The 12,770-nt window shown below is 37.9% G+C and overlaps 1 protein-coding gene across 1 annotated transcript in view; it reads right to left on the reverse strand.

Moving 5' to 3' along the window:
* Positions 1-12,770, reverse strand: part of LOC309652925 (putative dimethylaniline monooxygenase [N-oxide-forming] 6) — a 40,634-nt gene that overhangs the window by 9,357 nt on the left and 18,507 nt on the right. The window contains 2 exon segments of the mRNA XM_082447254.1: positions 3,528-3,601; positions 7,530-7,718. Of these exon segments, the coding sequence (XP_082303380.1) occupies positions 3,528-3,601; positions 7,530-7,718 (263 nt within the window).

The raw sequence follows: 12,770 nt of genomic DNA on the forward strand, positions 1-12,770 counted from the left end.
CCATCATCAAAAAGTCTACAAATAATAATTTGGGACTAACAGATACACATTACTATATATAATATAGATAAACAATAAAGACCTACTGTGTAGCACAGGGAACTATATTCAATATGTTGCAATAACCTATAATGTAAAAGAATCTGAAAAAGAATATGTATATATTTAACTGAATCACTTTGCTATACACCTGAAACATTGTAAATCAACTATACCTCAATAAAAAATTCTATAAATAATAAATGCTGGAGAGGGTGTGGAAAAAAGGGAATCCTTCTATACTGTTGCTGGGAGTATAAATTGGTACAGCCACTCTGGAAAACAGTATGGAGTTTCCTTTAAAAACTAAAAACAGAGTTACCATATGATCCAGCAATCCCACTCCTGGGCATATATCCAGAAAAGATGAAAATGCTAATTTGAAAAGATACATGCACCCCGATGTTCATTGTAACACTATTTACAATAGCCAAGACATGGACACAATCTAAATGTCCATCGACAGATGAATGGATAAAGAAGGTATGGTATGTATATACAATGGAATATTACTCAGCCATAAAAAAGAATGAAATAATGCAATTTGCAGCAACATGAATGAACCTAGAAATTATCACACTAAGTGAAGTAAGTCAGACAGAGAAAGACAAATATCATATGACATCACTTATATGTGGAACCTAAAAAAATGATATAAATGAACTCATTTACACAGCAGAAATAGATTCACAGACATAGAAAGCAAACTTATGGTTACCAAAGGGGAAAGCAAGGAGGGATAAACTGGGAATATGGGATTAACAGATACACACTACTATATATAAAATAGATAAACAACAAGGACCTACTGTGTAGCACAGGGAACTATATTCAATATCTTGTAATAACGTATAATGGAAAAGATCTGAAAAGGAATATATATGTATAACTGAATCACTTTTCTGTATACCTGAAACACTGTAAATCAACTATACTTCAATACAGAAAATGTAAAAAAAAGAATATCTGTCTGAGCTGCCTCTTTTGGCCCCTTGAAACTTGAAGATTCTCTTGTGGGTACTTATACTATTTGGAGACCACATAGATGAGGATAAACCTAATTCCTAGTGATAATAGAGTTAAGAGTGCTGACTCTGGAGCCAGATGGCCCAAGTTCATAACCTAGCTCCTTCTCTTACTTGCTGCTACTTCTCTGTATTTGTTTCCTTATATGGAAAATAGGGATAATATACAATCTACCTCGCAAGATTGTTCCAAGAATCAAATGAACAATTATCTGTAGAGCACTTAATTTTTTTTTAGCTGTACCACTTTTATATTTACATTTTCATATGCATTTAATTAATTAATTTGATTATCACAATGAGTTTAGTGCACATTCATCATCTCATATTGATGCAACATTAAAGAGTAGAAAAAAAGTTTTCATTGTGAGAACTCTCAGGATTTACTCTCCTAACAGCTTTCATATGTAACATACAGCACTGTTCATTATATTTATCATGTTGTACATTACATCCCTAGTAGTTAAGGCATCACTATTCTAAGTGAACTATTATTATAACTAAGCTCTCATCTTACATGAGGAAATCAGATCTACTGTGGTAGGATGTTTTATTGCCATGTTTGATTTCCTTTCATCAACTGTGGTCACAAAAGAAAGTACAACTTTGATACTGCACTTCAGTTGCCAAAATTCTAGGAATGATGTTTTTTTGATGACATTCTTCATTTTGACTTACGTTTCCTTCAGGGATTCTGGAATTTCCTGTAACTAACCTCAAACCCTAAGAAACTTTATAAATCTTAGAATTTGTTTCTACATTCCACACTGTGCTCTACCTCTATAATTCTGCAACCTCTTCTTTTACCTTATAAGGTGGCAATAATAGGTCACAGCTAAACCTGTTTTTCTCCCACATCACCCCTCCCCACCAAGGAAGGAGTGAGAAGGTGTCATCAACACCTTTTGGTAACTGGAACCCTTCCTGGGAGGGAGCTTAGTTCTTAGAATGAATGGATTTCCAAAACTATGTTGTTGTTGTTTTTTTTAGCATCTTTATTGGAGTATAATTGCTTTACAATGGTGTGTTAGTTTCTGCTGTATAACAAAGTGAATCAGCTATATGTATACATATATCCCCATATACCCTCCCTCTTGCATCTCCCTCCCTCCCTCCCCATCCCACCCCTCTATGTGGTCACAAAGCATGGAGCTGATCTCCCTGTGCTATGCAGCTGCTTCCCACTAGCTATCTATTTTACATTTGGTAGTGTATATATGTCCATGCCACTCTTTCACTTCATCCCAGCTTACCCTTCTCCCTCCCCGTGTTTTAATTGTCTGAAGGACAAAGCAAAAATACAGTTTGCAGTTACTCTTACAAGACAAAAAATCTTAACCAGTTCAGGCTTTGAAACTTCTATTACGTTAAAAATAATTTTAAATGCATGAAATCAACATTTTTCTCTTGTGGATGTAGCAGTCTGCCCGATAAGGTAGGATAAGTGCTGCAGAGTGAGGGTTTGGCTACTAAACCTGGTATTTACTACTCCAATTTACAATTTGCTCTTACTTTTTTTAAACCTGTTTTTCTAAACAGAATGAAACACTTTTGCTAGCATGGACCAAAGATGAGATTTCTAAGGAATCCTTTTCTTACCCACTTAAATATTCTTTTTTTCTATTGATATACTGATTCTTCTACCTAGAATGCCTTTCTAATTAGTAGGTGTTGGGCTTTGTCTCTATAGAGAAGTAAATAAATGAATCATTAATTTGACAGACTACATCAGTTCTGTGACTGTCCTGCAGAAATGTCAATCCTTCCATGGATATGTGCACTTTCCTTTTGAGACTTTCTACTTGCTGAGACATGTTGATTAACACTGCTTTGTTAATTGCTCCTCAGAAGCCTATTAGAAGACATTAATAAGAGCTGATATTTGTAAAGCTTTATAGTTCACAAAGTAATTCCTACATTTTAAATATTACTGAATACCACAACAGTCTTGAGGAGTAGGTCTTATTATTGCTATCCCTATTCATCCATAAGCATGGACAAGATATTCCTCAATAAAACCATTTATGAATTGGCTCGGCCCTCAAAATTCTGTGCTATGGTTTGTAGCAACCATAAATGAACCCTGCATGTCAGGGTGATCTAGTGGCCTGATCCATCCCCATTTTGTATTCTTTCTTACTCCTTTTCCTACTAGACTAATTTCAATAAGATTTTCATTCCATTCATGGTCTCTGAGTGTACCATGTCACCTATGCAGTCCTTAATTTAATTCCACCAGCCTCAATGAGGCAACTAAAGCAAGACCTAGAGAGAAAGAATTCAACTTAAACCAGTGCTCCTTTTTTTTTGAATAATAAAATATGTATTATTTGTAGTACCATTTAAAGGCATCAGGCCGTAGTTCTCATGCTTAGACCACGTGCTCATCTCCTTGACATATAACCAGTCAGAGACAGATGAAGGAAGGGCTTTCGGAGAAAGAATGCAAAGCGGGTAACATACACTACGTCCCAAGGATAGCCGTCATCCCAAATCTGATTCATGACCCAGGAACCATTTCTGGTGCTGATAATGACCTGGTGGGGGAGGCAACATAGATTTCAACATCACTCTTTAAGTATTAAGCAAATACAACACAATTCTATGGACATCTCCATACATTTCCCTTAATATCCAGGTAGGAGCACTTTTAAAGAGGTGGGTCAAGATGAATAGTCCATGATTGAAACTAGATAGAGGCAGAACTACCGTGTCTCTCTCTCCACCACAGAAGACGAGTACATAGGTGCTGAAAGAACAACAAAGTGACATCTTGGAATAAGAGGGCTCTGTATACAACTGTGATAAGTGTACTCTTTGCAGACTCATAGGACTAAGATGGTAGGTCTAATAAAGGTCAGTCAATCCAGTGAGTCCCAGTGGTGGTGGGTGGTAGTAGTTGCTGGGTTGAGTGGGGGAAATGCAGCTAAATCCCTAGCTGAAATTAGGTTGAGGAGATGCCAAGGATTTAATTCTGTTCTCTGTGCCTGGTCTCCTTTTCCAGTCCTCCCTGCACACCCACTCCAGGACCTCTGCTAGACATTCCAAACTGTGGCAGCTGCCTCAGCCTGAGACAAGCCTGGCTGCTTGTCTATTTTATCATTTTTGTGACAACCCAAGGGAATTTGACTTTAAAAAATCCTGAGGTATTTTTTAAACATCCATTTAAGAATTTATTTATTGAGCACCTATTTCCTTAAAAATATTTTAAGTACTTCTGGGTTTATTGGTCATGTATGACTCATCGTGGAGTCCTCTGGGAAGCCTTCTTTGACAACTTCATCCAGGCTAAGTTCGATTCTCTATTCACGGTGCTGCCACTGCCACACCTAATATCACCGGTCTCATTGCCTCCTCTTGTGATGGTCTGTGTACCTGTCATTCTACCTCCACCTATCTATTGCTCCTTGAAGTCAAGAAGTGGTCTGACTTATTTCTGTGTTTATTTCTAGTCTGACGCAGTGCTGACACATAAAAAGTGCCTGATATTTGTTGAGCACTGGCTGTTAAATGGGTAAACAACAGTAAGACCTAAATCTTGTGTATCTTCCAGAACTTCAGAGTGGTAAGCACAGTACCGTTGCATGACAGGTGATAAGAAATACTATTAAATAAATAAAAGCAGAGCTTGACTAGCAACCAGTTTGCTTGGAGGTGATCAGAACATAAAATTAAAACAAAAAAATGCATATTTACATATATACACATGCACATGCCCTTACCTCTGGTTCCAGCAGATTATACTTCCTTACTAGCATGGGACACATTACCTTGCTTCACAGGGAGAATGTCTCAAGTCCTCCTTGATTTAATGGGCATATACAGCAGGTAGATTCCTTGTGGTATGACATGGTAAATACCATCCTCAGTGCTTGGGCTATTGCTGTAGTAGCACAGCCATACTCTAGGTTTATTTCCCCAAACCTTTTATATCATGTACTTGTGTAGCCAGATGACTGAGCTCAACAGCAGTGTCACATCCTGAGTTTCCCAGGCCAGTCACGGGACCCTCTTCCCCTTGAACACTTCTGGGCCCTTGTAGTCCCGGCTGTGGAGGTAGTGGCCTTGAAACTGGTCTAGGCCTAAACAGAACATGGGGAGTGGTTTGAGTTGATTTTCAGAAGAAATGATCGACTAACTTTTTTTTTTTTGCTATGTTTTATTTTTAATTCTATTGGCAGTCTTAATTTAAAAAATTTCCTGAATTGAAATGCACTTATCCTTTTAGTGATTTTTGACACTAAATCCCTAACTAATTACTTTTAGAGCCTTAGAAAAATACCTTAAGGTATTTGAACTTATATTTGGTAATAATAATAGTATTTATTGAGTACTTACTGTGGGCTAGGCCCTCTGCTAAAGGGTTTACATGTCTTAGCCATTTAATCTTGATAACAGCTCTGAATGGTAGTAACTAGTATTATCTCAATTTTAAAAGGCCAGGAAATTCAGGCAAAGAAGTTAAGTGACTTGTCTAGGGTCACATGGTAAGGATCTAGTAGAATAAGGAGTTGAGCCTAGGTGTTCTACGCTCAGAACCCCTAAATATACCGCCTCTTAGCATTAATGGTTTCAATCTTCTGTTCTCCCTTAATCTCTACCTTTTAATTACCTTGCCTTATGAACATCATGCCTTGAGGTGTGAGTGCTAATAGTTTTGAGGGGACATGTGTTCCTGTTGCAAGGAAAGAGGAGAGGAAGGAAGGAATGAAAGAAAGAAGGAAATAAGGAAGGAAGGAAGATAAAGAAGCGAGGGAGGAAAGAAGGGAAGGAGGAAGAAGAAAGGAAGGAAGAAGGAAGGAAGAAGGAAGGAAGGTAGCTTGTGTAATGTATCTATTTGCTGTTTGCCACTTTTGTAGCATAATGGAATGTGTACCTACACACCCCCCTCACACACTCACCCACACACTCACTGTGATTTCTAAAGTTAATTTGCAAAATGTGGATATAGAAATTTTACAACCCAGGTTTCCTCTCTACAGACCTGTGTTTTCATCTAATCTCTGACCTGCAAGTCCTTGATTCTTTTAGTATAGGGCAATTATTACTATATTTCACATATTGTCACACTTAAAAATTTTGTTTTGAAATATTTGGAACGTTAAGAACAGTCATTATGTACAATGTGTGGAAAGCTCTATTTCAGTCCTTGATGTTTGTGTATAAATCTCCAGATTATTACATATTTTCCAAACGTACCAGGAAAGGAATCCGTTGGTAGGTTGAGGTATACATGATGTCCTGAACAAATCATTACAGCATCAAAAATAGTAGATTCCTGCTTCCCATCCTTTTCCAAAACAATTTCCCATTGGCCAGTGACTAAGAAGCTGAGACACTTCTTTATACTAGTAACCAGGGTCTTAAAGAAAACCAGAAAGAAATTCCTTCTATTTACAATCCTATGGTTTTTTTGTGTGTTTCCTTGCAGTATTTCTGTGGAGAAAATAATTATGTGCTCTCCTGGTCATTGAGAATTATATGGAATGGCATCAAAATAGGAGTCACTGTGAAGCTTCACATCTCACAAGGAAAATTGCTCACTGGGGTATATTTACTTTTTTGACATCTAGTTAGTAGATTCAGGGTATACTGAGTATTCTTATGAAAGGTGCCATATCATTTGCTTACTGCCACCCTCCACTGACATTCATGGCTTCTTCCTCTCTGGCCTTCTCTTCTATCTACTCCATAAATATGGGATTATCTCAGGCTTCAATCCTTGATCTCTGTTTTGCAACGTATAGACACTATCCCTTGGAAATATTAGTTACTTCCATTGTATGACTATTATGTTGATGTAGGTAAAATTATTTTAAATAATAATTAGATAATTAAATAAAATTATATTAATTAAAATCCCAATTCATAATTCTGCTGCTTATTTTTCTCACTACATATATGTGTTTTGCATTTAACAGTAATGAACTGAGGTTGAGTTCAAACAACTGTAAAGTATTACTGATATTTACAGAGACAATGCCTCTATGCCATAACTCCTAAGGCTCCTATCTAAGGAAATAAGTGGGTGAAGAATGAGGGCAATGACTATTTTAATCATTCATTTACATTGTTGCTCTCTTCATAATGGCAGCATTTCTAATGAATGCCACATTTATTGGAACCACAACTCCTTGACATTGAACCTACAGAAGTCGAAATACAACCTAGAGACTTTGGGGTTGTTTCTAAAACATAAGTGTATGAGGGTGGAAAGTGCACTACGCTGGTACAGCTGCCTCCAGCATTTTCTGTGGTGTTTTAAAAGCTCTTACAGACTAGTGAAGAACGTGTTTTAAGGGGAAACAAAAACAATTCATGAATACTTTATAATCTGAACCAACACTTGATTGGCGAGATGTCCAAACATTTGACTCTGATTTCTAGGATACAGTGATGTATCCCTGCTTCTCCTCTAATCCATAAACATATTGATATCAACAGCACAAGTTATAAGGCCCTTACCTCAAACTGTATATATCTTAAAAGATCCTTCTTTTGAGCAAATGTCTTTATGTATTCCTGGAGCTTGCTTTTGTGCATATAGTTGGGGTAATCATCAGGGTATGGGAAGTCTGGAAAGCACATCATCTCTTTGGATGAGTTGATGAATACAGACTGGTAAATGCTGGCTCTGCCTTCTTCTTCATTGTCCTAGGGAGAATAATAAGCTTAAAAGGGAAACCAAGAATGGCATTCCCCTCAGTGAATATTCAATGCTCAGGTGAATATTAATATATTAAAAACCTTCTTAATGTATTAAAAAAACATGAAAAAAATTGACAGCTTTCTGTAAGATATGGAAAGGAAAGCCTTCAGGATAGCACGTGGCACAGAACTGGTAAACCCTCCACCTTGGTCCTTTTACTCTAATTACCCCCTGTTTAGCTCTGTGTTTATAGTTCCATAGAGTTTTCTTTTTTCTTTTTCTTTTTTTTTCCAGTCAAAGCACTGGTTCTGATCTCATACTTATGTTCAAAAACATAACTAAATAGTCCAATGGAGGCTGTGGCTTTTAGCCTATTTGATTGGCTATATGGAATTCAATGAACTCTTCACCAGCCACAGAACCTTCTAAATGAAGTCGTTTCCCAGGGTAATCAGATTCACCTGAAGGGCTCCTTAGACTATAGCTTCCAGGGCCCCACCTCAGAATTTCTGGCTCAGTTGTCTGGGGTGGGGCCTGAAAATGTGCATTTCTGACAGATCCATGTGTTGCTGACGCGGCTGGTCCAGGGACCACACCTGAGAACTACTTCTGTATTCTAAATGAATTCTGTGCTTGAGGGTTTCCTGAACTCACCAGTTAGTGGTATTCACTCCTCACCAAAGAAACAGAGGAAATAAGAAGCCTTAGAACTTGTGTTAAATCTTGGCATCTTATTTTAAAACCTCTGTGTAATTGACTCTATGACGTAAATCACAGCAAGATCCTTTTTTGACCCACCTCCTAGAGAAAGGGAAATAAAAACAAAAATAAACAAATGGGACCTAATGAAACTTAAAAGCTTTTGCACAGCAAAGGAAACCATAAACAAGAGGAAAAGACAACCCTCAGAATGGGAGAAAATACTGGTAAATGAAGCAACTTACAAAGGATTAATCTCCAAAATATACAAGCAACTCATGCAGCTCAATATCAAAAAAAAACCAAACAAACAGCCCAATCCAAAAATGGGCAGAAGACCTAAATAGACATTTCTCCAAAGAAGACTTACAGATGGCCAATAAACACATGAAAGGATGCTCAACGTCACTAATCATTAGGGAAACGCAAATCAAAACTACAATGAGGTATCACCTCACACTGGTCAGAATGGCCATCATCAAAAAAATCTACAAACAATAAATGCTGGAGAGGGTGTGGAGAAAAGGGAACCCTCTTGCACTGTTGATGGGAATGTAAATTGATACAGCCACTATGGAGAACTGTATGGAGGTTCCTTAAAAAACTAAAAATAGAACTACCATACGACCCAGCAATCCCACTACTGGGAATATACCCGGAGAAAACGATAATTCAAAAAGAGTCATGTACCCCAATGTTCATTGCAGCACTATTTACAATAGCCAGGTTATGGAAGCAACCTAAGTGTCCATTGACAGATGAATGGATAAAGAAGATGTGGCACATATATACAATGGAATATTAAAAGAAACAAAATTGAGTTATTTGTAGTGAGGTGGATGGACCTAGAGTCTGTCATAGAGAGTGAAATAAGTCAGAAAAAGGAATACAAATACTGCATGCTAACGCACATATATGGAATGTAAAAAAAAAAAAAAAAAGGTTCTGAAGAACCTAGGGGCAGGACAGGAAGAAAGTCGCAGATGTAGAGAATGGACTTGAGGACACGGGGAGGGGGAAGGGTAAGCTGGGATGAAGTGAGAGAGTGGCATGGACAAATGTAAAACAGATAGCTAGTGAGAAGCAGCTGCATGGCACAGGGAGATCAGCTTGGTGCTTTGTGACCACCTAGAGGGGTGGGATAGGGAGGGTGGGAGGGAGGGGATATGGGGATATATGTATACGTATAGCTGATTCACTTTGTGATACAGCAGAAACTAACACACCACTGTAAAGCAATTATACTCCAATAAAGATGTTAAAAAAACCCCAAAAACCTCTGTGTAACTGAAAAGTGGCTTCTTTTAAGGAGCAGTTGAAGGCTAACTTCAAAATAAACATTTCCTCTGTGTTTCAAGAACAGGATAAAAATTCACACAATGTGCTGCCTTGAAAGTACATCTAAAGGCTGGCAGCCTCTCTTTCCCCATATTCTGAAGGAACTTTCATGAAATGAAGGAAAAGGATGGAATGTTATATTGCTCCTGGATTCTAGACATCTACTTCCCTCCAGCCCAACAACCCCAAATGAAAGGATTGTGTCTCTGATGGGCTGCCTCAGGCCTCACTGTTTCCTCTTACATGACAAAAGCCTCCTCTACTCATGGTTGCTGTATTTCTCATAATAGCGAAGCTCAGAGATTTAAAATTTTTTAAAACCTCTTTTGGAAATTTCTGCTAAGGTCAGAAAAAGGGTGAAGGCTCATGCTTGGAAGGGTCTCATGTTTGAGTCTGTACCATTCACGCATAGCTTGTAACTTTTGTTGATGGTTGTGAGAAGGAGCTTTCTCAGCTGCCCACTGAAAGGAGGGCTGAACTGCGGGTTGCGGACTGGTTTAAAAAAATGTAACATTCTGCTCCGGGAAACAAAGGTGATAGGACCTCACATTATTTCCATCGTTAATGAATCCCTGCTCTTTCATCCCTGGACTCCAGCCAATTGTAACATGAGGAGAGAAGAGTACGTGCCCTACAGCTCCTTGGAATTTTCCCTAAAAGGATGTTCTCCAAACAAAGGAAAACAGAAGTATTATATAACAACAGACAATTGCTCCAGAGAGCTCACATTTTCATTATTTCAATATGTGGGGTGGTTTGAGCCAGTAAGGAGGAAATTAAGCTCAGACTCTGCCTCTGGCTGAGAGAGCTTGTCCTAGACCTAGATGCCAAGCAGCTATGGGGCACATTATCACTGTCTGTCTTGGGTTATAACTGTGTCCATCTCCCATCATCCCCACTAGAACATAAGGCAATTGAGGGCAAGGTCAGAGGCTAATTCAAGACTATTGTGCATGCATTTTAGCAGTCTGCCTTGATGGTCTTTGATATTCCATCTCTGCTTATCAAGTCCCATTTTTGCTTGTCTAAATATACCCTCAGTGTCCAGCTTAAAAGCTGTCTCCCTTCTCATGCCTTTCCTTGTCTTCCCTCCCACCAATTGGAAGTCATTCCACCAAGCTCTAATTGTCTTTACTTCCCTAATCATACTCTGTCCTATTCATTTGGATTATGATTATTCTAGTACTTCTTTTCTCTCTGCTTTTAGAATACTGTCTGCCTGCTGTACTTCTTATATGCAGCTATGCCTAACATAGTACCCTATGCATAATGAACTCAAATATTTATTTGCTGAATGAATAAATGAATGAATGAGTGAAACAAAAGTTCAGATAGTTCTGGTTCTATTATTTTCCCCTTTGCAATCAAAGTGATACTGACCTATTGTACATGGCTTGTTGAGCAACCTCTTATTACAGCAACAATAAAATCTTTAGAGGTCATGAGGTCCTATATTGGAGTACGTTAAACCTAAGACATGCTCACATTCAGCCTGCTAGTATTTAAACTCCATTTGGTTTTCATTTTACAGAAAAAGCACACTGTGAAAAGTTCAGAATTATCAAGTTTCTCTCTTCTGGAATACCTTCTGCCTAACAGGACTTGCAAGATGAAAGCTTATGTAACACATTTTTCAAAAATTCCTCTCTGATCATGCAGCGTACCAAGCAACTTTTCTTAGAAAATAAGGAAGGGGTGGGGTATATGGAGAGGGCTAAAATTTAGAATATTTGTATATGTTTACATCCCCATAGGGCTTTTGAGTATAATTCTGCTTATGCACAGTGACTTTATGGAAAAGAGACATTCCCCTCTTGTGGATAACCCAGAGTCTGACTTTGCATCTTATTGATCTATCATCTAATGCTTCTTTAAATAAATTTTCAGATCTGGCTGCACTGGTTGACTCACAGATTCCTGGATACACCATGTTCATTGCCTTCTTCTGTGCCTTTCATGGATTGCTGGTCACCCCTATCTAGAAGGGTGACCAGCAGCCCCTTTTTCCCACCTGATACTGGCACACTGTTGTGTTCTGCCCTGTTGAGAATGCCACTCTCTGGAGCTGTGTCACATAATGGTTCTCTACTTTTCTTGTCCAAGAACATCTTTCAAGTCTCAGCTAAGTGCTATCCCTGTAGGAAGTTTCTTTTGACTTGCTAATATTCTAGTAGTCCAGCCTCATCTAAATCTCAAGGCACTTGTTTATTTAGTTCAAAGTCACCAAGAGCTGTCTTGTTGTAAAGTTCTATAATCTCTTGTTTGAACTGTTAGGACCAGATATGTTTTAGAATTTTTAGATTTTGGGGTTTTTATCCATAATAGTCCTAGTGAGATCTGGTGCAATTCAATCATGTTTCTTGACCATATGACTTCAGGGCAGGTTTTGCTACTAAATGAGTTTTTGATCATTTTCTGTCAAGGATTGTGGACCTATATTAAGACTTGCTACACCAAATGAAGTAGAAATCATTTATGTATGGTGATTATGTCACATATTTGTCATCCCAGGACTTAGTACAAAACTGTAAAAATAGATGCTCAAGCAGCATTTAATTGTTGCTAATAAGATAATAAACAACAATTTCTTGATTTAGGCTAAGCTGGTGGTATCTCCCTGAACAAATGTAAATTAAAAAATTGAATTAATAAAAAATAGCTCTTGATTATTCCTAATGAAAAATACTAATTAATGATCTATATCTCATGTAATATTTTCAGAGTTTTATGACCCCCAGAGCAACCTGTTGTTGCAGGTTGGGCAGTGACAGATATGAGGACTGACTGTGGTTACAATATAAATCATGTGGATATAATGTCTTCAAGCCAAATAGGTATCATCTACATCCAATCCTAATTGCTGGGAACTTCAGGACAGAAAAGCTGGAAGTTGCCCCAAACCTGGCTTTTGAAATGTAAAAATTGTGTTTATAATGAATATTTCCTGATTATATTTTTTCTCCAGCAATGAGCCTGAATGGCAGAGATAATCATTTTTCTCTCTGGATTTGGCCTGACAG

Source organism: Balaenoptera physalus (assembly GCF_965194825.1).
Source record: "Balaenoptera physalus genome assembly, chromosome: 1".
Taxonomy (NCBI): Eukaryota; Metazoa; Chordata; class Mammalia; order Artiodactyla; family Balaenopteridae; genus Balaenoptera; species Balaenoptera physalus.